This window comes from Talpa europaea, assembly GCF_964194135.1.
Source record: "Talpa europaea genome assembly, chromosome: 6".
Classification (NCBI taxonomy): domain Eukaryota; kingdom Metazoa; phylum Chordata; class Mammalia; order Eulipotyphla; family Talpidae; genus Talpa; species Talpa europaea.
The window spans coordinates 56,503,755-56,531,381 of NC_140072.1; the positions used below are offsets into that span (position 1 = coordinate 56,503,755).

General features: G+C 43.1%; 2 protein-coding genes across 9 annotated transcripts in view; both read right to left on the reverse strand.

Moving 5' to 3' along the window:
- DYSF (dysferlin) overlaps window positions 1-7,432 on the reverse strand; it is a gene marked incomplete at both ends in the record, with an annotated part of 204,204 nt that extends 196,772 nt beyond the window's left edge. For all 7 annotated transcript variants that reach the window (XM_084235744.1, XM_084235740.1, XM_084235742.1 and 4 more), the window contains one exon: window positions 7,345-7,432. In XM_084235744.1, coding sequence (XP_084091870.1) covers window positions 7,345-7,432 — 88 coding nt within the window. The remainder of the gene's footprint in view (window positions 1-7,344) is intronic.
- A 19,112-nt stretch (window positions 7,433-26,544) lies between these two features.
- ZNF638 (zinc finger protein 638) overlaps window positions 26,545-27,627 on the reverse strand; it is a gene marked incomplete at its 3' end in the record, with an annotated part of 58,208 nt that continues 57,125 nt past the window's right edge. For both annotated transcript variants that reach the window (XM_084235058.1, XM_084235057.1), the window contains exon 27: window positions 26,545-26,610. In XM_084235058.1, the coding sequence (XP_084091184.1) occupies window positions 26,545-26,610 (66 nt within the window). The remainder of the gene's footprint in view (window positions 26,611-27,627) is intronic.

The following is a 27,627-nucleotide window of genomic DNA, read 5'->3' on the forward strand; positions in this document are numbered from 1 at the left end:
AAGCCCGACTCCTTCTCCTGTTTCATAGGAATAAAGAAACATGTAGCTCCAATTGTCAACAAGCTCTAGGATGAGCAGACATTAAGAACATCAGACTTTATGGTCTCCTCAATGGTCACCACAGTCACTTTGGTGACCTGTGGGTCATTGTCCACACTGGTGACAGATGATCTTAAAACAAACATGGTCAGGTCACACCCTGCTGAAAACCCTGCAAAGACTTGTTGGATAAAGCTCGAATCCCTTCCCTCCAGCTACGAGGTCAAGCCACTCAGCCCCTCACTCGGTGCTGCAGCTCCAGTGGCTTCTCACTTTCTGGAACATGCTAAGCTCCCTCTCAGCTCCCAGTTCTGCTGCCCCTCTGCCTGCAACTGTCTTTCCCCCTGACCTTACAGGGCTACCTCCATTCACCCTTCAGGCCTCAGCTTAAACATCGCTTCCCTGCGGAAGCCATCTCTGACCTCCTGCAAGCTCCCACACAGCAGTATTTAAGTATTTAAGGAATAAGTCATTGTCTGATATCTAGCTAGACGATGGACTGGGTCCATGTGGGCAGGGACCAAGTAGGTCTCAGTCAGCCAAGTATTTCCTGTGCAAGGGCTATCCTGGATTGGTGTAATATATGTTATACTTGCATCCTCAGTGTCCCTTCCCACCCGGATGAGGCTAAGTCCATGGTTCTTGAAGAGGACAGTACTGCCCCCTAGGGGGGGTTTGGGTATATTTTTCTTACTGTCACAATGCCTGTCTTACTCATTTTGCCTACCACATCGCACCCTACCCCCTACTGAGATAATCCATCAAAGTACAAGAAATCTGTAGGGGCATATTTAATATTTCAGATGTATATTCCAAGGGACTTTCACAAACATTTGGTTAATATCCAAGGAACAGGGGCCTCCCCAGTGGCACAGCGGTTGAGCGCTGGGTTGCAAAGCTGCTGGGTTGCCGGCTGCTCCCCGGCCACCAGAGGAGGGTCCCACATGGCGTGCAGACCTCTCCTGCCGCCCGCTGCTCCCCTCAGCAGTGTACTTCGGTCCTTCTGCCTGCTCTGCTCTCCCCTCTGGCTCTGGTGAATTCTCTCACCCTCCCGCGCTTCTGACTGTACCCAGTGCTTGTATAAACAAAAACAAACAAACAAACAAATAAATAAATAACATGCCTCTATTACAAATATATATTAATTAATTAATTAATTAATTATTTAAAGGAATATCCAAGGAACGGGGGCCCCACACGCCTGTTCTGTAAATCAGGGATAGCAGCTGGTAATCTGAGCCCTGGACACTTTCCGAGACCTCTTTTTCACACCAAACTCCAATCTCCCTGCCTGGCTGCTGTTCACTCCCAGCACTTCTTCCTGATCAGATAGTTGACTGTTCCCTTGGCGATGTCAAACTGGGACCTAGGATTCAAGGGGGCTTCCTTCCAAGGAGACTTGTCTGAAGGAATGCAGCTGTCATGGGGAGTGTCTTGAGAAGTCAACGTATCCCCTCAGAGATGTTCTCCTCTTTTTCCATGGACATTTTCCAGAGAGTTTTACCTATACATGTGGTACCCAAATAGGAAGACCATATTTCCCAGTGCCCCTCACAGCTAGTTGTGGCCATAAAACCAAATGATGACTAATGAGATAGGAGTAGAAGGGACATCTGTAACTACATGGCTGCATCCTTAAAGGGGAGGGCCATGTCAGCCCATTGTGATGATGAGTCATCACAGGTGATACTACCAAATGGACGCCAGTGGATAGAGGGATCTGGGGTTCTGGAAAGCCTTGTAGGCTAGAACTTTATCAGTCAGAACTATTCATACCCCAACTATTATGTGAGTAAGAGAGACTACCATGTTCACACTACCATCAGTTAGGGCTAACTTACAATCCCACCTAAAGCCACAGGTTAAGGACAACTCTTTGTCACCCTGGACTCTAGTGACAGGGATGGCATAGGAGCCCCCATCAGGTAGCAAGGCACTGATGACCTGTTTTGAAGCTAGATTTGCAGGTAAGTCAGCTTTTTCTTACAATGTTATATTAACTGCAATGACATTCAGGACTGACAGAGGTAAGGGGGAGGGAACTAAAGCTCTCCCCAATTTGTTCCACCAGTATAGTCCTGGAAAGGTGCTCGCAGATAATCCCAAATGAAAGACTGGCTGCTGGTTTCCCAGAGAGCCAGAAACCAGGATCTCAGATGCTGTCACAGGTGTCCCCAGGACACACGCAGCCTACAGACCTGTTGTCTTTAAGCAACACAATGTATTATAGCAAGGTTGTAGCTTGATTAAACATCAGAGATTTCCCATACCATTCTGGATTTACCCCTTCTCTTGGAAAAAAAAAACAGAGAATTTGGCCTATGAGTGCAAATTCACTGCCCAATACCAATTATTCGGCATCTGTGGAGAGACTCACACTTCCCACCACCTTTCACCCAACATGCATGTGCTTAGTTATGTCACCTGCCAGACGCCCCTTGGCATGTGAGTTTGTGACCCCTGTTATCTTCTGTCACCTACTTGGATTCCTATCGCCCTGACTGTCAAGAATGGGGTGTTTTGAACAGGGCTCTTTCTTACTGTTGGAGTTCGGCTGGCTGGTCTCCCCAGGCTTGATTCTCCTCATGTCTGGGATTTAATTTTTTTTCCACTCTGACACAAAGGTACCAAAAACAAACAAACCATGCTCAGAGACATCAACCCTGAGATAACACTCTGTATGTGGGTTTACAGGATGCCTTTGGGGTACATATGCCAAAGTCCAAACCCCCCCAGGAGTATAGATGGTCGGATGCATTCCCTGCCCTCACTCCTCATGTGCATTAAAGAATGTGTCCCACAGACGTTTCCCTCCAGCCAGCTGGGTCCATGAGGCACCTGCGTGTCCACCAAGGGTGCGGAATGCACAGGCAGAGGTGATTCTTGCCATGGTGAAGATTACGTGACTGCCCGAGGAAGAACTGTTCCATAGCAGAAACAATCAGTCGGTCCTGGGCTTCTATCCCAGTCCACCCTTTTCTAAGTGTGAGATCTGAGACATGTGACTTGACCTTTCAGAGTCTGTGTTTGCTTCTGTGAAATCAAGAGAATGCCACTTTGCAGAAGTGTTGGGATGATTAAGCCAAACAATAGCATCTCCAGCAGAGTGCCTGGTGCATAGTATCAGTGCTCAGATGTTAGTGCTCTTCTGCTTAACATTTCATTCTAGTGAACCAGTCTGGAAGGAGATTGGTTCAATAGAGCTAATAGTGAAAGAAAATGAGTTTACCTTAGGGAAAGGGATTCAGAAGATTTGTGGATCTGGGGAATCATTTGAAGAATGTTTGTTCCAAGAAAGACCTAGCACCAAGGTGAGGGCCACAGCCAGCCATGAGGCAGGTAGACAAATTAATTCCTTCAGATCAGAAGGGACTGCTTCAAAGGGGCAGCCAGAGGAAATAGGACCGGAGCCCTCCACACAACTTCACACTGGACTGGTTAAGCTTGGGGTCCAGTTACCTGGTCCCCTTTGCAGCAGCCCCAGAATGCCTATAGGCTGCCCATCTCACTGCCCCAAGACCTATGACCTTGGTCTCAGCTAATAAGACCTTATGAAGCCACCACAGGCCTACCAGACACTTGTCAGATGGCCCTACACAAGAGAACTATGTAAAGGGGGCACCGTGGACCACCTGGTAACTGGTCCCATGAGCTCCAGAGAGGGTGATGCAGAAGGGCAGAGACCCCCCCCTCAGAGACAAGAAAGCCTCCTCGACATCAGAGAGTAAGCATGAGGAATCTGTGCCCAGGTAAGAAAGGGACTGGGTGAGAGTAGAGGCACTATGAGTGATGTGGCAGACTGTGAGGGGGCAATGTGCAGATGAGGTTCCAGGTACAAGCCAATCCTGGATTCAAATCCTGCCCTTCCACCTTTTACTGCTTGCATCTTAAAAATCAAAGCTAAGACCAGTGGGATATGGTAGTCATTACAGACAGGGCTGTGGACCCAGACCACCCATGCTTCAATCCTGACTCTACTATTACCTATCAGTTATAGCTTACCTTCTTTGTGCAACAGAGTTCGCATCTGTACAAAGGAGTAGTAACAGTTGCTGCTTTATATGGTTGCTATTAGTGCCTGCTACAAATTACAACTGGAACAAGGTATAGCTCATATTAGATGAGTTGTATTTAGAACAAGGCCCAGCACCTAGTAAGCATAGTATCAGTTAAATGCCTCTCTTTCATGGGATTATTCTAGCGTTTTAGAGAAACAGCCTATGAAAATGGAATATTGACTTTAATGAAAGTCCATTCTCTCTCCTTGTGGTAAAAACATAATCTCAAAATCAGAATCCTACAGCATTGGGTCATTTGTCTCATCTGGGATCCCTGCAGCCCTACCCTTCCCCCACTTTGACTCAATCCAAGCTGGGTACCTACCCCAAGTTCAGTCCTCCCTTGGGCTGGCTCAGGCCCAGGGTAGCCTGCATGTGGGCGACATATGGTATGCTTTCCAAAGCATTTTCTTATTATCCGCCCTGGAAGCTAAGAACAACTGAGAGCACTGATGATGGGGGTGGGGGTGGGGTGGTTCATTCTTTTGCCTCTGTGTCACCTTGGCCAGTCCCCTGCACTTCTCTGGCCTGTTTGCTCACCTGTAAAGGGATTAATCTTCCTGCCCATTGGCCTCACAAAGCTGCTGTGAGCATGAAATGAATGTATGCATGCATGGACATAATAATATAAGGGGATATTATACATAGCATGTATATATCTATATAATGGGATATTATAACATAATGAGATATTATAATATATATAATGGGATATTATAATCACAGAGCCAAATATAGGGCTGTGCAGGCCCCAAATCTAAGGGGTCTGGGAAAGCCAGATCCAGGCCAGCTGGTGAGAGAAGTCTTCCCAGAAGGGTGTTTTGCTGAGTAGTGTGTCCCTGAGACCAGCGCCTTCTGTGTAATCATTCATTAACCCAGCTCTGGCTAGGAGGAGGGTGAGCAGGCCCAAATGTGCAGAGAGGCCAAATTTGGACATGGGTTAAGAACTTGGCTGATGCAGGAGGTGGAATGTGGCCAGAGCTGAGGAGGAGGGACTGCATTCCCCATGACTGCCTGGCAGTGATTGTGATGATTGGGGGGAGGAAGGGTGTTCCAGTCAGCCCCCTCTGCAAGTTGGGGGCACCCATGTCAGCACAGACAATATACTCCTTTCTCCCCCAAGAAGGAGAAGCCCACCCAGAGGACCCAGACAGCAGGCAACAGGTAGGACTGCAGACTGCCATCAGGAAGATGGGGAGGAAGAGGCTCAGTCAGGGACACAGATGGAAGATGGGAGGACTTCTCCAGACAGCCCTTGGGGCTGAAATAATAACTCCAGGAGAGAAGCCACACTAGCAGTGCTTCATGTGATCAAAGCACTTCTGAGGTTAGAAAATGCTTCCCATTCATTATTCATTCTTTCTCTCCTCTTACGAGGGTTTTGAGCTGGCCAGGCAAAGGGGAACTATGAAGTATGAGGCAAGTGTGTATTAGGGTTGGGGGGAAGGGATGTTTGATGAGGGAGGTGTGGTCAGGTGTGGTCAGCCTGAATCTGGTTCAGGCTGGCTGGACTCCAGAGACCAGACCCCTGAGAACAGAGGCTGGGGCTCCAGGTGGCCCCTCATGGGGGTTCGTTTTGGGCACAGCACAACTCCGGAGGGAGTGGCTCACAGTCTCCTCAGTCCTGGGGCTGGATGACTGTGCATGGGGGAGGGTACTGAAGCCTGAGGAAGAGGCTTCATGCCCAGGGTGTCCTTCCTCCCCTGCACCAGGGGATATTTACGGCAGCGGGAGTAGTGCTTCCTGGAGTTGTGCAAGGTGGACCCCAAGACCCACAATCAGGCTGTAAGTCTGGCCCCTGCAAGTGATCCCCAGCCTGGCCTCCCAGAGCTAAGGATGCAGAGGAAGTGGGGAGGCCACCAATGTACGTTCTTGACCACCCTCCCGGAAACACCTTGACAAAGCTCATTTTCTGAGGCAACTATGGGGAACTGGTCCAGAAAAGGTCAAAGTAGTACCTTAGGGGGAAAAAGCATAGATGGAGTATTTTTTTCCCACTCCCATGTGTCCCCCCCGCCCCTTGGTCCCTGACACTTTCCAAGCCACAGGCTTTTTCAGTGACTCCTCAGGTAGCCCCAAATCCCACACCCAGAAAAGTGTGTGTGAGTGCACATGTGCACACATGCACGCTTGTGGACACACGCTTGCTTTCTCTGAGTGTCCCTCCTTTTGAACACTGCAGGTGTCACATGCCCTTTCAGGTGTGCATGTGTCTGGGAGCACATGCAGTAAAGGGTCTGGGAACAGGTAGACTCAGGAGCTTGTGAAACTGAAAAGGTGTGTCTGCTGGGTAGTCAGGGACCCACTGATGCTATGATTTCTGGGGACCTGGGATGTAGACAGATTTAACGTTAGATCTCTGGATAGAAGGGGAGTGACAGGTACTGGAGGCTGAGAGCAAACCCACAGACAGATGGTAGAGATGGGTTCGCACACTCTTTCCCCTGGTCCATCTTGCATGGCTCTAAATCCAAAGACCCAGCTGTACAGACCCAGCTCTGGTTTGACCCTGAGTAGACAGGAGTAGACAGGGCCCAGCCCTCACCTCTGGGAGGAAAAGTCCAGTCATAACCATCTGAAGACCTCGCTGTGGGAGGTCCCAACCCCACAGAGGAGCAGGCTCCCTGCTTAAGGAAGCCTCAATCTGAAGACAGAGACACCACCACCCCACATACCACTTGCTGCATGCTCCAGTCTGGTGACAGGGATTAAGTTCCTCAAGGATTTTCCTAGTACCTAGTGCCGGTGACATATGTCAACTGCTAAATTTCCCCCATCCTGAGCCCAGAGCAAAGGTGGGCCCGTACCCCTGCCCCTATCTCTAAAAGAGAGCAAAGGCCAAGGTGAGCCGCCCAGGCCGGAGCCTGAGGGAAGAGAGTCTATTTATAAATAGGCTTGGGGCCCAGCCATCCGGGGAGAGGAGGAGAGTCTCTCAGTACAGTGCTTTGCTGCCCACAGTGCTGAAAGACGTCTTTTAAGAGATCAGAAAAGAGATGAGAGATGAAATGCCGACTGCTTTCCAAGCCCTAAGCCGCCCGGAGAAGCTCCACTCACTTCTCTCTTGTTGCCTCAGTTTCCGTTTGAGTCAGCCCTCCCCATGGACGTGTGTCTTTGCAACACTCCAAGTCATTCTGTCAAGGGCAAGGACTTTTGTCTCTCAAGTCCCGGAGCTCTCCAGGGTGGAGAGCCACCGCGTCCCCTTCCCGACCCCAACCAGGGCGCGGCGGCGACGACAGGCCCCTCCTACCTGCAAACACCGCGGAGCAGTAGGCATCGCTGATGTCGGAGTCCGGGGTGTGGACGTTCTCCGCATAGAGGATGAAGACCCTCAGCATGGCTGGCGCGAGCTAGGGTCCCGGCGCCGGGGAAGGGCGGGAGGGCGGAGACGCAGCCCCGGGGTCCCTTAGCGGAGCGGGCTGGTGAAGGGGCGTCGGGTGAGAGCCCTAGCTCCCAGCTCAGAGCTGCTGTTCTTGCGACGCAGGTCTCCCCGGTGGTGCTTTCCCCGCTGGTCAGCGGGCGCTCGGAGAAGAACAAGGGCTTCTGCTCATCTTCCACCCCCGCTGCCCTACCCGGGCCCGGCTGGGCTGTAATTCAATGCTGCGGCCGCAGACCCTCCCAATGACACGGCATTTTGCACCTGGCCGCGGAACAGCCGACTGGGCGGCGGCCGCGATGGCCGGAGACTGAACCACCGCTTCTCCGGGCACCCGCATAGCCCGGACCTCGCTCGCGGACAGGAGAAAGGCTCAGCTCCTCCCCTGACCTTCCGCCTCCCGCCGCGCGCGGCGCTTTGCTCTCGGCTCTCTCCGGCCGCGGGGGTTCCAGCCCTCTCGCTCCAGCCAGCCGGCCGCCGGGTAGGTGGGTCGTCAGCCTGTTCCTGGGGGAACAGGCTGGAAGCAGACGGAGGGCTGGCACTCGCCCAAGAAGCCCCGAGCTAACGAATTTCATTGACCAGTCGCACGGCTGCCCTAACTTGGCCCTCTCTTTTCTAGTTGTTGAAGCAACACAGGGTGCTTTCAACACAAAACGCATTTAAAAAAAAAAAGAAAGGAAGAAATGTACGTCTGAAAAAATAGTATTAGTATTTCGATACTTAGCAATCCAGACATTTTTCTGTGAACGAATTATGTCGATATACCTGTAAATTATCATTATTATATCTAAGATCAGAGAACATATGCAGTTCTGTAAACTGCTTTTTCACATAACATCTTTTAGCATCACTGAAAATTCTTCATAGGCAATTTCCCAATCGCTGTGCAACTTTTTGTTGTATGAGTGCACAGATTCATTAAGCTGTCTCTTGCTGTTACACATGTAGGCTCTTTCCAACTTCTCACTAATTGTGAGAAATAATTTTTATATAAAAACTAGGATCTAATTCCATCTTGAGCTCCCCTCTGTTAGTTCCTCAGATTGGATTCACAGTCTTGGAATTACCATGTCGCAGGACATGCCTTATTTTAGGTCCTAGTACCTATTTCTAAATTGCTTTCCGGGAGCTGTGTAGATCCACACTCCCCGCAGCAGGGTGACTCACATTCTAAAGAGGGCCTCTTGGATGGGTGTGCAGCTGTCAGCAAACTTCTCCCCCAGCAGCCCATAGAGAGAGAGCACGCACACCCATGCAGGCAGGGTCAGTTGCTGAAAAGGGCTTGTTTTGCCCCATAAGAAGGTACTGGCAGGGAAAAGGGAGGAAGACTCTCTTAAAGGCCTGTAATGTTAAGATCAGGGTAGCAAACATGTCCTGTGGACACTTATGGTCCTTCTGCTGCAATCTCTCTTTCTTGTTTTTAGCACTCTAAGGGGCTTGGGCGTGAGAAAAAAAGGAGGGGGGAATTGAAATACAGCCATTCATTTAACAGGTATGAGTCTTGTGATACATCAAGCATTGTTCTGAGTGATGGGGCACAATGAGCAGAAGTGATACAGCCCCTGCAATGGGCTGAATTATGTCCCTTCAAAATTCACATGTTGAAGCCCAACCTCCTCCTTGCCCCGTGTTAGGAATTTGGAGAGTGTCTTTGGAGATGGGCTTTTGAATCAATGATTAAGTTATAATGAGACTATTAGGGTGGCTCTAATCCAATCTGACATGTGTGCAAGAACGCGCACTGAGAGACATTGTGAGGGCACATATAGAAGGCAGCCATCTGCAAGCCAAGGAGAGAGACTGCCGAGGAAACCAAACCAGCTAAATCACTTGATCTTGAATTGCTAGCCTCTAGAACTGTGAGAAAATAAATTTCTATCAAGTCAGTCTGCGGTCTTTTGTTATGGCAGCCAAAAAACTAAGAGTCCCTGACTTTTAGGAGTTTCCACTTCAGTGGAGGAAACTGACATGATAAATAACCAAAGCTAATCACACATTATTGCACATCTATAAAATCAGCATGTGTGAGCAAAGCAAGGAATCTTCACCTAGTTCCAGAGACACTGAGAGCTATAGATGAAATCTGAAGGTCAGTTCACTAAGCGAGACTGAGGTTAGTGAAGAGAAGGAACAGGATATCTAGATTGGAAGGTGAGGAAGGACTGGAGGAAATGAGGCTAGAGAATCAGGCAGCACCTGTGGGAAGCTGCCTAAAGCCTGCAAAGTCCTGAGGGATGAGTATTCCATTTACATTTCAAAAACACCCTCTGACTGTTTTTTGAACGATGAAGCACAAGGAGCCAGAGTGGAGGCAGAGACCATTTAATGACTACAGCAGAGGGCTAAAGTGACAGAAGAGTAAGTAGGACAGAGACAGTGAGAGTGGGGATGGAGCAGGGTAAGGCAAAGCTGGGAAGTTGGAGGGCCATTCTGCAGAGCAAATGGAGTAGGTCAAGTTTCTTGCTACTGAAATAGGCCAGTATATAAATTGCAAAAAAAAACAAACAAACAAACAAACAAAACAAAACAAAACAAAAAACACCAACTTTGCCTTGGGTGAATTGACAAACTGTTTTATTCATTCATTTAACCAGCATCTTAGGGTACATTGTATGTGTTAAGAGTTTGGCAGATTCAGGGCCTCCCCGGTGGCGCAGCGGTAGAGCGCTGGTTTGCGAAGCTGCCCGCGGCCTCTGCGGCCGCCGGTTCAATCCCCGGCTGCTCCCCGGCCACCGGAGGAGGGTCCCACATGGTGCGCAGACCTCTCCTGCCGCCCGCTGCTCCCCTCAGCAGTGTCCTTCGGTCCTTCTGCCTGCTCTGCTCCCCGCTCTGGCTCTGGTGAATTCTCTCACCCTCCCGCCCCTCTGACTGTACCCAGTGCATGTATAAACAAAACAAAAACAAGCAAACAAATAAAGAAAAACATGCCTCTATTAAAAAAAAAAAATCTTAAAAAAAAAAAAAAGTTTGGCAGATTCAAGTTTTTTGTTGTTGTTTTTTTTTTTTTTTTTAAGATTTATTTACTTATTTATACAAGCACTGGGTACAGTCAGAAGCGCGGGAGGGTGAGAGAATTCACCAGAGCCAGAGCGGGGAGCAGAGCAGGCAGAAGGACCGAAGTACACTGCTGAGGGGAGCAGCGGGCGGCAGGAGAGGTCTGCGGCGCCATGTGGGACCCTCCTCTGGTGGCCGGGGAGCAGCCTGAGATCCAGCTGGTGCTGCAGAGGCTGCAGGCAGCTTCGCAACCCAGTGCTCAACTGCTGTGCCACCAGGGGAGGCCCAGATTCAAGTTTTAAAGATGGGTACTTAGTGAAATGTAATTTCATTGGGAAGATGGGCAAGTGGCCCTGTTGATCTAGGGAAAGCTCAAATTATGGTCTATTTTTAAAGAAGTACAGTTGGGCTCTATTCAGATGCATAAAGTAACATGAACCTTCTGCAAGGCAGAATTAGGATTGAATCTAAGGAGAACTTAGCTACTTGCAAATATGGAATGGCTAAAGTGATCTAAAAAGAGTCGGTTCTCTTGATAGGTTAAACAGTCTGACCAACTTCTGTTATTTATTCATGCAGCAGTTTCTCTTCAAACTTTTTATGCATAGTCCAGTCTATACAAAAAGGAACCAGTGACAATGCACCCTAACGTTATTCCTCAGTGTGCTGAACATATTTAGGGTATCTTTTATATTCAAAAGAACCACATCCTCTAAGACCATCTCCTGGCAGCAGGGAAAGACACCCCATCTGAGCTGAACCAATCAATGATCTCTCCCTTGAGTTTGGAATTGGGTCTGAGAATGCTAGTGTGTGTGTGTGTGTGTGTCTGGAGCTGAGATCAATAAAACTGGAGGCTTAGAAGGAGTCACATCCATGACAAAATACTCAGAGAAAGTTCTGCAGTCAGAGGAAAAAGAGATGATAAGTAGGGGATACAGTGGAAGAAAAGGAGAAAAAGACCCTTCTGCCTGTTCCTGGATCCCATTCTTCATGAATCTGAGTACTAAGAGAGGGTCTTAGAGATAGATATTTGCCATTTTGGGTTCCCAGCTTTCCACCTGTCATTTTTAAACACTCCCTCACCATTCCTCTTCAGTGGTCTTAGAGCACAGAAGTGCCTACTTCTCTGAAGTTGTCTGAAAGTTTCAGAGTCAGGGCTTCTTTCTCCCTTTTACTGTGCAGTGTGGCCTAGGCTCAGGCAGTTAGACATGCTCCCAGGACCTGAAAATCCTTAAGGGTTCAGGAAATCTGAGGTGGTATCAACACTGACAGCAAATTACCAGCCTTTCTCTGCTACAGGACAGGAAATAGTTGTGACTCCTGCTGTCTTGAGTCCTGTCCACATCCCAAGCCATCATTGGCAGCTTTTCTCCATTCCATGAGTCCCCAAAGTTCTCCTGTAATCCTCTTGTCTCAGATGCTCACTGCTAGTTGATGTCATTAGCAGTCAAGAATCTAACTTTTACATAGAATAATTTGAAGCATAGCTTTGGTTCTTGCTACCAAAGAACCTCAACTATGACATTCAAGGTATATTAAGTAGCACTAGTGCCTAATATTTCCACCTAACTTCTGCCTTTGGAATTGTGATTGGGGAAGGACCAGGAAAGAAGAGAAGGAATGGGAATGTGAGGAATTAGTTTTGATACAGCCCGGAAAACTCAGACGGCTAAGTGATGTGTGTGTGCGCGCGCCCATGCTCATGTATGAGTCCTGGGATCCATCCCTTACATGGGGTGTTATAATAACCCTCAAGGCTGCATGTATGACTGCACAGGCACTACAATGAACAATTATACATGGTGACCCTCTTAGACCACCCCTGTCAAAGTCAGGATCTCTAGCTGGCAGTTCTAAACAATAGGTGGTCAGTCAGCTCCAGCTCAGGAAGCCCTTCTAAAGACAGGCTGGCTGACTTGCAGAAATTACATATTTTTAGTTTAATTTATCAGTTCTTTCCCTTTTGACGTCTATGTTTGTGGTCTTAATGGTCTTAATGCCTGCCTCATCCCAGGATTATAAAAGGACTTGCCTATACTGATCAGTTCACTTCGCTCAATTCTTTTTTTTTTTTTTTAAAGATTTATTTATTTATTTATACAAGCATTGGGTACAGTCAGAACAAGCATTGGGTACAGTCAGAAGTGTGGGAGGGTGAGAGAATTCACCAAAGCCAGAGCAGGGAGCAGAGCAGGCAGAAGGACCGAAGTACACTGCTGAGGGGAGCAGCGGGAGGCAGGAGAGGTCCGCGCGCTATGTGGGACCCTCCTCGGGTGGCCATGGAGCAGCCGGGGATCGAACCAGCGCTGCAGAGGCTGCAGGCAGCTTTGCAACCCAGTGCTCAACCGCTGCGCCACTGGGGAGGCCCACTTTGCTCAAGTCTTAAAAACTCTCTGGAGTTAGATTTCTCCTCTGGGAAAGAAAGTAAGTACAGCTTCTCTCATTTGAACAGTTTAAATAAAAATCACTTGAATCATTAATCAATTTTCGCTTCTATGAGCTCTGGTCTTCTGAGACCACATACTCTATTTTCTGGACAAAAGAATCTGATAGGTCAGGGTATACTAAGGGCAGGAAGTAGGGATGGTACTAAGTCAGATCCCAGGTAGTGTAAGAGTATTGACACATTTTATCTTCTCTGAGCTTTTGTTTCCTCACATGTTAGATGGATATAATCATAATTTAAAGTTAGAATAAAATGTATTCAGGGTACTACTTTAGGATCTTCCAAAATTCAGGGTGTCTCTCTTTGCTGGCATACTTGGAATTTTTGTTCTTGAATCACAGCAGATCAAATTAAAACACATCAAGATACAGAGGCTGGTTAAAAGCTTTTATTTATCATTTATTTCTTATTAAGTACACAGAAGTCCACTCTGTTCCTGCCCTCTCTTCTGCTACAGATGAGTTTCTTTAATTGCTTTCTGAAGTTCACTATCATATCCAGGGCCATGGATTTAGCTGGCTAAATCTAGAGGCTGACAAGAGAGGTGCCTACTTCACATAACCAAGTGTGGTAGACAGAAAAAATGCCTCCACAAAGATATATTCACTTCATAATCCCCAGAACCTGTGAATACAAGTTCACATGACAAAACATGTGATTAAGTTAAGATCTTAAGAGGAGGCATTCATCCTGAATCACCCCACTGGGCTAGAAATGAAATTACAAGTATGGAGAGACAGAGGGCGATCAGACAGAAACACATAGAGAAGGCAATGGAAAGATGGAGGCAGAGGTTGGAACCATGAGGTCAAGGAATACTAGGTAGTCACCAGAAGCTAGAACAAAGAATGGATTCTCCCTCCAAAGGCTCCAGTGGGAGCATGATCCTGCTGATACCTTGATCTTGGACTTTTGGCCTCCAACAAAACTGTGAAAAAAGTAAACTTGTTTAAGTTGTCAAGTTGTGAGAGTTGGTTAGAGCAACCATAGGAGACCAATGCACCAGGCTCTGACAGTGCAATGAGATCACTGTTGAAAAGGGGTGGGCATTCAGACCACTTTTACTGCTATTGCTTCAGGGTAGACAAAGAGGGTCAGGCCTCCAATCTCATTGAGAAACCAGTACTACTTCCAGTAGTAAGGAGAAAGAAAGAAGGAAAAAGCAGATTTTTAACCAAAGAGCTAATTTGAAAACACTACCCGATTTCTGCGTTCTCTGACACACAGATCTTTGTGAAGCTTACTAACATCATGGTCACACTCTGGTCAACTCATTTGTTTCTCCTGAGAAGAAAAACTCATGGTGGTATCAAGAGGATTTCAATTTCCACTATAAGAAATGCTTAGTAAACAGGGCCTCCCTGGTGGCGCAGGGGGTTAAGGCTAAGCAACCTATTGGGCTGTCTGCAGGCACTACAGCATGAGTTTGATCCCCGGGCCCGGCTGGCCAGGGAGCTGCCCACATGGCACAGCAGACCTCTCCTGACTCACCCGCTGCTCCCCACAGCAGTGTATTTCAGTTGATCAGCCTGTTCTGTTCCCCACTCTGTCTCTGGTGAATCCTCTCACCCCCCGGCACTTCTGGCCTGTACCTCTCAGTTCTTGTATGCATAAATAAATAAATCTTTAAAAAAAAAGAAATGCTTAGTAAACAATAAATAAATAAAAACAGACATAGCTGCTGATATCGAAAAAAGAAGTTTGGGAAGCTGGGGAAGGAGAGTAATTATCACATCTTCTGGAAGTGGTCACAACATCCCAGGAAAAGTCAGTTCCTGGCAATGGATTGCTTAATGCTAAGGCACTGAATGAGGACACAGGCAGGGCTGATGCAGATGAGAGGAGATGAGAGGGATCCCTGTAGAGAACTTTCTGAAGTTCCCTATCAGAGGATTCTTGTTGATTCATGGAGAAACACCACCAGATAAGTCTTAAAGAACATTTCTACGAGTTAAGAGGGCAATAAGTTGGTGGCATTTTCATTGACTCTTCTTTGACTAAAGGCTGGGAGTTTGGAATGTATACCAAGAAAAATGAAAATTTGAACAATCAGTGTTTCTCAACGTGTGGTCAGCCTAAAGGTCTCCTGTATAGAAGATTCTGTAAGAATCTTCTTTTAGAAAATGGAGACAACTGGGTATCCTTGTACCCCCAGGCCTACTGAATAAAAATCTCTGCAAATGGCCCAGGAATCTGGCTTTCAAAAGTTCCCCAATTATTCTAACACAGAACAAAGACCAGGAACCACTGACCTAGGTAGCATCAAAGAACAGGCTTTGGCTCTTTGGACCAGAACCTAAAATGCCAGATGAATGCACTCTGAATCCAGATGGAGTACATTTCATAAAATCTGAGAAGGCCATTTGTCTGGAGATTGGCTTTAAGTAGAAAGAGAGCATTGGGAGGAGGTGGGGGGAAAGTGAGAGAGATAATATTCAGCTAAAAACTGTAAAACCAGTAGGACAAGAAATAACAATGGCCGTAGTATAAAAGGATGACTCTAGATTTAGACCACACGGGTTCAAAACTTAGCTGTTTCACCTACTAACCCTATGATCTTGGGCAACTTACTTTACCTTCCTGAGCCTTCACTTGTTTATCTGTAAAATATATCACAGGTTAAGTACTTATGAATAATGTTATGTCAACATGACTGAACAAAGGAATGCCCACATAGCTGGTAAAACATCATTGAAGAGTGTGCAGGTGAAAGTGTTTCTGGAAGAGATTAGCATTAAGCAGACTGAATTAAAGGTTGTCACTCCAGTGTGAGTAGATTGAGGGTCAAAACAGAATGAATAGAACAAAAAGGCAAAGGAAGGGCAAATTTGCCCTCTGCTTGAGCTGTGACATCCACCTTCTGTCCTCAGACATCTACACTCCTAGCTTCTAGATCTTTGGCTTGGGGCTGGAAATACATCATCATTTTTCTGGATTTCCACCTTACATATGCCAATCATAGGACTTTCTCAGTATATATAATCTTGAAAGCCAATACTGTATAATTAAATTTCTATGTATTTTTATATGTACTATTGGGTCTGTAGAGAATTCTAATACAGTGCTGTTAATACATTATATGTCCTGATGCATAGTGAGCATTCAATAAATATTATTATTATTACTGGAATGTACAACATATTTCAAAGGATTAAAACCCTAGAAATGAAGGCACAATGTTATAAACTTAGTCCATTCAGGCTAGCGTAACAAAATACTACAGACAGGGTGGTTTATAGACAACATAAATTTACTATTTCTCACCTGGAGGTATAATACTGGGAGGTGGAAGTCTGAGATCAGTGTCCCAGCATACCATGAGGGCTCTCCTCCAGATCACAGACAGCTCACTGTACCCTTACATGGCAAAAGGGGGCTAGGAATCTCTCCCAGTACCCTTTCTTAGGACACTAATCCCATCCATGACATTCCACACTCATGACTGCCAAAGATCCCACCTACTAATACCTTTAGAGGCTAGAATTTCAACATACAAATTTTAGGGACATAAACATTCAAATCATAACAGAAACATTTGAGGTTTTAACAGTACAGGTACTTAGATAAACCCAACAAAGTGGTGAAGACGACTTCCCTGCTCAAAGAAGCCTAACTACCAGGAAGCAGAAAAGACTCCTATAGATCAAGATGTATCCTTGCATAGAAATCCTCACCAAGATTAACATAAGGCTTTAGGTGAAGATTATAGAGGGAAACGAGAATATGACAAATACAGATGATGATTCTAGTGCCAGGACAAGCTTAGATAATAAGGCAAGCCTTCTCTGGACATTTGGGGAAGTTGCTGTAGCTCAAACATAAGCATCTGGTAATGCCTCATATTAGAACTCCATCTCTTAGAAGCTAAACTGAGAAATAAGAAACCACACATGAAACCTAATCCTGATGTACAAGAACTGATTGGAGAAAAATGCAGAAGTGAAGGATGGCAAGCCACCTTTGGGAAGAATGCTGGCCAACTCAATGACCAGTTTTCAAGGTCCAAACCCTGTGATTTTGGTAAGTAGAGCTGTCTTTCCACAACGTACTTGGATCCTAGGCTCCCTCAAACCCAGAGAAACCACCAAATTCTTTGACCTTGGCTAATCCCTGCCCTTCCTGAGTGTTCCTTTTGTAGAGCTGAGGAAGATCTCAGGATTCTTCACATATTTGCTTTGAGGAAACCCAAAATTAAGCCAAAGGTCTTCCTGAGACAATAGGACAAGTCACATTGTATGGTGTCACCTACCCAGAATCACAGTACTTCATTGCTGCCCTTTTCCCTTGTCCAATCATTACCCAGATGTCTCACCCAGAAGTCAGATCCTACTGACACCCCTAATATTTGAGAGTGCTTTTCCCACCAAGGACAACCCCTTCAAAAGCCTAAGTTCTGAGGTTAATCTTTAGATTCACGCCTCTGATCTTAGAATTGGCTCCTTATTAGACAAACTTAATTTTTATTATACCCAGCATATAATATAATGGGGAGAAGGGATTTCTTTAAAAATCCTATTAGCATGGCTACTATAGTCTGCCTCTGTATCTAGTAACAGGACCTATGTTGACAAGCAACATAAATCCAATTACAAGCTGAGTTTCTCTACCACTCATTCCTTTTACCTCTTACCCTCTGCCATAAAGACTGAGTTGATGAGTCTTGACTGGTCTTTCTTATCTTTACATAATGCTGCAGTTTTCCACCTACCAGGATTACTAGGCAGGAGTCATAAAGGGCAGCATTCCCCTGAATCTCGAGTTCCAAACATGATCCTTGCCTCCACTGTGTCACAGCAACTCAATTCTCCCCTGGTAAAGACCTTGCATCTCATTAGGCACAGTGATTCCTTTTCCTTGTAAGTCAGTTCCTGATATGAAGAACCCCAAAAGGTGAGAGGGGAGTCTCAGCTTCCAATTCATGAGACTCATGCTCCTATTTCCTGGTGTATGTGTTCTTCTTTTGGGCACCTGGGCTTCCAAAAAGACAGGATCTTCCAAGATCACAGATGGAAGTATGTTAATAGGTATAATTGTAATTGTGAGAGAGGACACTCCAATCTCTACTCCTTGGTTCCTAAACCCTTATATTCTGGCTATGGAGAAGATGGTACCACATACTTGCCTGTGTCTAAGGCATACAAAGCATCCTTAGGATAACACCCTTACTTCCAATTTGTACTATAACCTACAATCTTTAGAGGTCATCCTACTTATCAAGTCAATTGTTTCTGGGTGATGAAGTACACAGTAAAAACTTCAGTCAATGGGTTCATGCCTTAGATTCATGCCTGGCCCACACGTCCATTTACCAGAACATACATTGTCAAAGTTATGATGGGTGGTGCTATCAAAGCCTTGAGTTGAGGGAGCAAAACCCATAGTCAAAATGTGTATATATTCCTGTGAGGATAGAGCACTGTATCCTCCAAGATGGGAGGGGTTGAATATTGTCAAACCAACTGTTAACTGGCAGTTTCCCAAGGGGAATGTGTCATATCAGGGGCTCTTCACCCTTATCTGCCCTGTGGGAAGGTACTCCTTCAAAGCTGTCATAGAGACCTTTATGTCCTCGTGTATATCTTAATTGTATGCTCTAACTTTTTTTTCCCTATATATTCACCTGAAAATGAAATATGGGATAACTTCATCTCAAAAGTCTGTAAATTCTATTAAAAAAGGGATATAGTGTAAATTCCTTAGCTCAACAATCAAAGCTATATGAGTTAGAACTATATGAGTTAAAGAACTATATGAGTTAAAGCTAAAGAAGTATATGAATTAAAGAAACCCTGATAAAACTGACTTGAATGTAAGGAAAAATATTAGCTTTCAGGACTTGAGAAGTAGAGTAGCTTTCATGTAGGTTGAGCCAATAATGTAAGGCTCCAGGGCTTAAGTGTGTACTACTCTTTTTTACTGGTTGTAGCACATGCTTCTTCCAAAGCCTACTTGAAATTTGGAACTTTTAGTCTTCAATTCCAACAGACTTATTGCTTTGGTTAAAGGAAAGCATTCAGTGCTACCTAAATCAGAAATTTGCTGCTTCTCAGTTTCTGCAAAGAAATTCCTCCCCCTACTCCATTCTTTACCCTAGCCCCAGGTATCCCGGGCAAATTCCCCTTGACTCTCACTCCTTTAAACTAGAAATCACCCTAGGAAAATAGATGGGCTCACTCTGATTGGCTCAAACTAATCAAGACCCACCTATGGCTCTTTGCCTATTATCATGAATCGGGAAGCACAAGGCTGCTTAGAAGAATAAGTAATGAATGCTTCACAATCAACAGTAACTACATACAAGCAGCTTTCCTAAAGTGCCATTTCTTTCCCACCTCTAAACCTAACTTTGCTACATCAACCTCAGACACTCAGGGCTCAGGACTATATTATATTGCCATTTAAATAACATGTTTGACAGAACAGACTGGAAGATTCATCAAAGTACTTACTCAGTTACTCCACTCAAGGAGTGGAACACAACTAAAACATGAAATGTGATTTTGCCTTCCTTCCAGCAGTCTGCAGGTCACAGACAGGTGCCCCTACTGAGTATGCTTCCAACTTTAATGACACAACATATTTATTTAGTAATTTCTTTAGTAAGAGAGACCTGAAATACACACCAGTTAATCAATCTAGGGTCCACAGAAGGGAAAGATTAAGGTTCAATAGTATTCAGTTTAGTTTCTTAATGTTTAGTTCATTAGGTCTCTTTTCTAATACAGCTTTGAATGGTGAGTTCAGGAAAAACCTGTATGGGTCACAACGAACAAAAGCTAATAGTTCACAGTCAAGTACAGGGCTACTTCTGTAACTGCAGGGTAACTGCACCTCAGTGCTAAAGTCAGAACTTCATCTTCTCACCCCCATGAAGTCTCTTGATTCCCTCCTTCCCTGGCTGGAGCTCACCCCAAGAGGCTGCCTTGGGACAGTGGAAGCAACAAGTCTGTTAAAATTGGGAGGACTAAAAGTTCCCAATTACAAGGCTATTGTAGGGTAGGTAACACTTGAGTGCAGCACCCAGCCAGTCCTTGTGGCTGTTATTAGCTCAGGCATTATTTCTCTGGAACTTAATACATGATTTGACTCAACTCAGAAGTCTACAAAAACCTGGCATCATGTGGTCATGTTGGCTGAGAAGTGGTGTCTTACACTTCCATCCAAGCCTCTGGCCAGTCTTCACAAAAATGCACCAGCAAACTCCAGATGCCCTCTCTTGGACACCCAGAAACACTTTCCAAGTAAGCCAGGAGACTCTGGGGATCTCGTTTGTTCTGGCAATTATACCCCAATGCAGCTGGACTGGACTGCCACCTTCAGGGGAAAGCAATCCAAATGGAAAGGGTACATTATAGGTAGGGCAATGGGTAGTCCATTCCATGAAGATAAATGTGGCGGGCGGTGGGAAGAAAGGAGGGTGAAGATTATTAAAAAACTTAAAACTGACTACATCTGCATTTTATTCTGTTAGGTTGTTGGAAAAGCCACGATGCATTTTTGCATAGAAAAAAAAATAAGTCATGAGTTTTCCAAAATACCGATAAATAATCCCATACCCCACCAGAGGCTAAGTACCACTCCTACCATTGAACTACCAGACTTTCCACTTTATCCATTAATTCCTTTGCAGGTTAAGCAAAACAAAGTATAACACTCCCAATCAAGCAAAGTCTCCTTTCTCCCTCTCTGATCCCCAGTCCTGCCAAAGCAGCTATCTAGCTAAATTATCTAAGAAATTCTCTACCATACTCCAAATGGTCTAAGTTCATCAGAATTGTGGAGGATGGAAAGAGCATGGATTCTAGAGCAAGGTAAGACCTGGTTTTCAGTTTTATCACTTAACTTGCTATATGTGGCTATGAGGAAATAGTTGTCTCTTTCAGCTTGCTTCCTAAGTAAAAACGGAACTATAGCATTTATTTCCTAGGATAATTTTGAAGATTGAGAGGCTATAAAACATTTAGATTACTACCTGGCACATACACAGGATTCTTATTTTCACCTAGTCTTATTTGATGAAATGAAAATTAAAACCTAGCACATACTCTACCAAGCAATATTCTTTTCTCATGCCTGACTCCAGTTCCAGTGTCTGGTTTAAAAAGTAAGCTCAGTTACGTGAGAATTTTTTTTCCCCAAATTATTTACATACCTACAGTAATTAAGACTGGTTTTCTCACAGGTTATATTACTTTTTTTCTGTAAGCGTTAAATATAAGAAAGCAAATCCTTCATCTTTAACGCTTAGAGGCCATCTGGAGTGCAAAGAGGCTAACCCGAGTTCAAGCGTAAATTACCCAGTTGGAATGTATAATCGACTGACATTTAATAAAGTTACTGATATGGTTAAACACAAACCTACCATCTTTCTGTAAGTTTTCTATTTGTCTCCAGTCCTTTTCGATCCCTTTCTTTTTCTTTATGGGTTAGACTCTTACTAAAAGTCTTCGTTTCATCTTTTCTATTTACTTTTTAACCTATAAATTTGTATTATTTTTCTTTTAGCAGCACAGATTCTTAATTGACCTACCTTAACATTGTTCCCCTTCACAAATAATGTAAAAATGTGTAGTATTTCATTTTATTCTGTAATCCCTTTAATTGTTGTCATTTATTTTACTTCATGTTAACTCTGTATTAATCAGTAAGCATCTACCATATGTGAGGTTGTCAAGTATTTTTTATGTTCACGTTCTCATGTAAGATCCTGATACACATAAGTAAATGAACATATATTTTTTTTTAAAAAAACTTTAGTACCTACCTCAGAAGCCTGTAATGTTTTGCTGATGAAGTTTTATAGATGTCAGAGCAGAATAAAGTGGAAAGGAGTCAATCATAGCAATTTACTCCTCTTTTTCATGAATTCTTTGGCATAGACTGCTACCCTTTTCTCCATCCTTCTTTATAAATCTTTGAGTGTTCTTATAAAACCACCCTGTTTAAAAAAAAAAACCTAAAGCTTTACCAAGAGAATTCCCTTTTCAGCTCATGGACTTGCTGTAATTGAATCAGTTTTGTGACCTGTAAATTAAAAGATTCAGCATCTGGCAAATTCCTTCATCTAGCTTTATGCGCATTCAGTTATTTCCTATTTCTATTTAATCTTCAACTTCTATTCTTATTGTTGTCACTGGTTCCCCTTTTATGTTAGCAATCATGAGACATAAAGTATTAAAAACTGTCCCACGGATATGAACCATATATACATAGACACACACACACGGCTTGGTAACAAAACTAACAAAGAAAGGTTACCTATGTCAGAGAGGGAGACAACAGCGGGGAATAAGAGAGAAGCTAGACTTCTTTGAATAGATCTTGTAAGGTTGATTTTAGGACCATGTAAATGTCTCAGATAATACAAAATTTTAAATGCTAAACTCTGATAATAAATATGAAATTAAACAAATGAGCTTAAAAATTTAATCTAAATCATAGCATAACTACTTATGAACTATGCCAAGTAATCTGAGAGGGGGCAAAAAAATCAAAATTGTACAATGATTTTGACTTTTTGAGTAATCACATTGTTGGTTGTAGTCCTGGTATTGTTATTTGTGATGAATGTAAAGTGAGATATAATTAAGCAGTTTTTTTATAGATTAATTCTATCAACCTGAGGCCCTTAAGAATTAGAGCTCCTGACATAGGACAAAGAAGATATAGATTTAAGACAGAAGAGATTAAAAACAACAGTAAGAACCACTTAAAGTCCTGAACTTGAATTGGAAGAATCGGTACGGTCATGATGTACTTTAATCTTAAAAATAAAACATATACTTGTAAATCCTGTCCATTAAAAAGTAATAACCACAACAGAAGCTATAACTATCCATTGTTCCTTAATGAAATGGCTGACTTCAGGTCCAGAGCACAAAGTGTACAAGGTGAACCTGGAATATTTTGAGAGATGGATAGCAAAAAAACCTATGAAAATTAGTAGTGTCATGTTAAAGTTACAAGGAGTCGAATCAAGAGAGCCAAAAATGGAGCCATTTGAGATCAATAAGGTGAATAATGCAAAGGTTTGCAACATTAAGTAAGCTGAAATGTTTGAGTCCTAATTAATACTTAAATAAAAAATGTATCACAGTTCACGAATGCCAATGAAACAATTCATTTTGAAAAAACTGATAAAGGAAAAGCATCAAATATTTACATGTCTCTCTTATTCAAATTATATCACTGGCTAACCAAAGAGCAGAAATGGGGAAGTTCCTTTTTTCAGAAAAGTATACAGAATTAAAATATCACCGTTTTGCAATCCCTAATGGATAAATGAGTCAAAATTTTAAGCATTAACTGCTACTAAAATCCCAAATAAAGCAGAAAGATTTTGTCTCTTGAAAAGGAAGACCAGGGGCCTCCCTGGTGGTGCAGCGGTTGAGCGCTGGGTTGCGAAGCTGCCCGCAGCCTCTGCAGCGCTGGTTCGATCCCTGGCCACCAGGCGAGGCTCCCCTGAGGACACACACCTCTCCTACCATCCACTGCTCCCCTCAGCAGTGTATCGTTAGTCTGCCTGTTCTACTCTCCGCTCTGGCTCTGGTGAATTCTCTCACCCTCCCGCGCTTCTGACTATACCCAGTGCTTGTATAAATAAATCTTTGGAGAAAAAAAAGAAAAGAAAAGGAAGACCAGGGGGCCTCCCTGGTGGCACAGGGGTTAAAGACAGTGCTATCAAGATATCGCCAGCCACTGCAGCACCCCAGAGGCCAGGGAGCAACCCACATGGCGCAGCAGACCTCTCCTGTCTGCCTCTCTGCTCCCCTCAGCAATGTATTTCAGTAGATCTGCTTGTTCTGCTCCCCACTTTCTCTGGTGAATCCTCTCAGCCCCCCGCACCTCTGGCCTACACCCCAGTTCCTGTATGCATAAATAAAAAATAATAATAAATCTTTTTTTTAAAAAAGGAAGACCATATCACAATCTAAAGCAGCCTTGTGAAAGACAAAGTAAAAAAAACAATTTCTGATAAAGTTTTTATTAAATTACCTATTCACAAGATATTCTGAGGGTAGAAGATGTTAAAATTACACTATACAAGTGGCAATCAACAAAATCCAAACTGTGGAAAACCCTTCAGCAGAGCTTCTCAAACTATGTGATAGAAGAGTTTCTCCCCCCCCCCTAAGTTCCAGCTCATCACAGATTAATACTTTGTAAAAATGCAAAAAAAAAAAAAAAAAAGAGTAAGATGCAAAAACTTGCAAACCCCAATTTATTGTCAGATTCAACAGAGATAAAGTCACTGTCAAATGGTAAAAAAGTTTCTAAACACACTCAATTTCTATACTTTCAGTCAAACTGGGACCAAGTAGTTTTGAACCAGGACTAGCTCCAAAGACCACATTTTGAGTAGCATGGATTTGCACCCAACAAATTCCAAAGAGAGAAGGAAGTATATATTTTTAAAATAATTTGAAAGACCTATAAAGCCAGCCATAACACAGGGGCCATATTTGGATCTCAATTCAAACACAGTAGAACAAAAACCATTTATGAGACATTAGAAAATTGGAACTGGGTTTTTATACTTGAATAGGGATATTTTTATTTATTTATTTTTTTGAATAGGGATATTTTTAACAATATTTGTTTTGCCAAAAAGAACCCTAATCTTTCAGAAATCTATAAAATACTTGTGGGTAAAATAGCACACTGAGAGTTACTTTAATGTAAGAAATATGAACAGATACATGTGTACAATTGGCCTTGAGTTTATAATTGTTGAAATGATATAATTATAGGTGAATAAATTATCCTAGTCTTTGAAATGTTTGATATTTTTGCACAAATGATTTAAATATCAAAAACCTGATTCCCATGAATTTATTTATAAAGAATGCAAAAAGGAGTTTGGGGGAGGCAGACTTCCATAGCATCTGGGCTAGAAAAGGCAATAAAATCTAAAAACTTATAGAAGTGATGTTAAATGCAATCTTTTTCCTTTGGTATCTAGATGATGAAATGATAGAAACTGAAAAGTAAGCTGCAGTCCAACTATATCCCTCAAATAAGCAGCAGAAAACGCTATATATGAGACATTCCATATGTGTACTGTGAATAATAAAGGAGTGAGGTATTTCAGGGTTTTCTGGAAAAGTCCATCTAGAACAATTCTAAAATTACATGTGGAGTATTTTATTTTTAGAAAAACCCACAAAAATCTTCTGTATTTGAAACCCTCTGACAAAAATTGCCTTAAGTGCAGAAAGGAACATTATTTACTATGTATAAACTACCCATAAACACCTGTCACTAGGCACAAACACAAAAATCACTCCCATTACATTTAAGTTTTAGCAAGTGCCTGTATTCTAGTTAAGAATCCAATTTTCAGATAACTGACCTGAAGAAAATTTATACTTAAGATTAAACTCCAAGACTGATCCGGACAAGATTTAGAAGAGTCTCCATACTTCCTTGGTTTTGAAAATTTAAGAAGTAACCCTAGGAAAAGTCCTTAAAAGTAAGGATTTTATTTATTCTGTGTTTCTTTAGCTTGGGTATACAAGCTAAATATATTCTCCAATAGTTCAATAGTGCTTTTCCCCCTCTCACTGCCTCATTCACCTGTATGGTTTTAATTACAATAGACTCTTGGCACTCACAAAACAATTCCCTCCTTATCCCATCCCTTACTCTGTGGCATGCAGTATTTTGTTACTTCGCTCAGGTTGTGGCTAAGTCTGAACTGAAAATGCAGTTGTAAACTTTTTTGTAAACTACAAAAAGTTGCTGCATTTTGTTCATCACTGCTCTCTCACTGACTGTGAGATAACTCCTGTGTTGTGAAGGGAATAAGAAATCTGAAAAAATAGTTGTTTTCACTTCCCTCCATTTACCCTTTTCTATTAACTAGTGCATTCTAATCTTGGAAGAACTGAGGAATTCAATACCAAACAATTCAAAATCAGCAGGCTTATGTCTGAAACATGGCCTAATCAATAAGTTTACATAACAGACCTGTGCGCGGCACCTAACAATCCACTGGATTTCCATGTACCTTGGTGTCTTACAAACATGTTAAGTAATAATTAAAAAAAATTAAAAGCGACACTAGTTGTGTATGGGACGTAAAGGTTGCTTAGTAGTTTCAAGCTAATATGAAATGACCTGCTAGAAGCTACCTTAAATGGGTCCTGGCAGAAACAGACATTAAGCGGGGTGGGGGTGGGGGGGGAGGGAGGCCAGCGTGGGCAAGGGGATGCTTTATCAGCACATTAAAAAAAAGAAAATAAAATCAAGCAAAGTTTTATTCAACCCTACCTAGCTCAAACATGTAACTGAATTGTCTCTAGAAATCTTTGATCTATACATTGGTGGTTGAGCAAAGCAAAACAAATCTTTAAAAAATCAGTCACAGACACAAGACAGTATTTTAAATATACAGTAGGAACATTTATTTCAACACTTCTAAAAGATATTTCTCCATGCCTGATGATTTGATATAAAAATCAAACCCATCATACTTTCCCCATCAGTCTCTACATTGAGGGCAATCAGAAATTTGTACAACATGAATATCTGCTTCTGAAACAAAAATTACAAATTAAGTGGTAACAAAAATACACAAATCAACTGGACCCTAAACAAATTTCTAATGAATTTTTTCCCAGTTTCCCCAATCACCTCGAGCTTCTTTCTTCAGCCTCATTCTGCTCCTTTTCCTTTCTTTGCTTGGCCATGAACTTCTGTTAAAAGCAATTTGCAATATAAATTATTAGATGGTGATTTGCTATATTCATAAACTTATCTAGTATGTCATCACATTTACAATTAAAAATGCCTGATCCTTTAAAAAAGTTACATCCTTCACAAAGATCAGAAACATAGTGCCTTAACACTGCTTCCTTCCATCATCTCATATTTATGGTATTTCAGGCACTATATTTGGTACTTGGGGAGTCAGTGGTCAGCAAGATGGGTAAGGTTCCTTTACCTTATGGAACTTACATTCTACTAGAGGAAAAGAAATAATGAAAAAAATAAACATAATTTTGGATGGTGGTAGGCACAATACAGAAAAAAACACAAGTTAGCTAACTAAGGCTGACTTTTTTGGAGTGGGAGGGAATGTTCTATGTTAGCTAGATCTCTCTTAGGCAAAGGCCTTTCTGAGAAGCAGGCATTTGAACTGAGACCTAAAAGATGCTAAAGAATCACCTACTCATGTGGGGCTGAGATAGGAAAAGGAACAGTGATATAAAGGTATAAAGGCAGCAAAGGGGTTTTCATGTATGAAAAATAAAAGAGAGCCAGAAAAACTAGAACACAGTGAGCAATAAAAAAAAACAGAGGTCAAAAAAACAGAGCAAAATCAGATCATGGAAAAGGTCTTACAGATCCACAAGATGTTTGGTAGTATGCAAGTGTCATTAATATGAAACCTCTGAAAGATTTTAAATGGAAAAATGACATGCTAAACTCATGAGCAATAGGATGCATACCACAATATTTAAGGGCTTGAGCCTAGAATAAAACAGAGCTAGGTTCAAACCCTAGGTTTGCCACTAACTAGCTATGCCACCTCAGGATTAGATATTTAGTTTTAGATATTCTTTAAGCATGTTTCCACCTTTCTTGAAATTAGGGTAGCATCTACATCATGAAACTGATGAGGGATGATTAAACAACCTGCTAGCATTTAACAGTTTAACACTTGATAAATGTGTGTGCCACAAATTAAGTATGAGAGGATGTAAAGAACA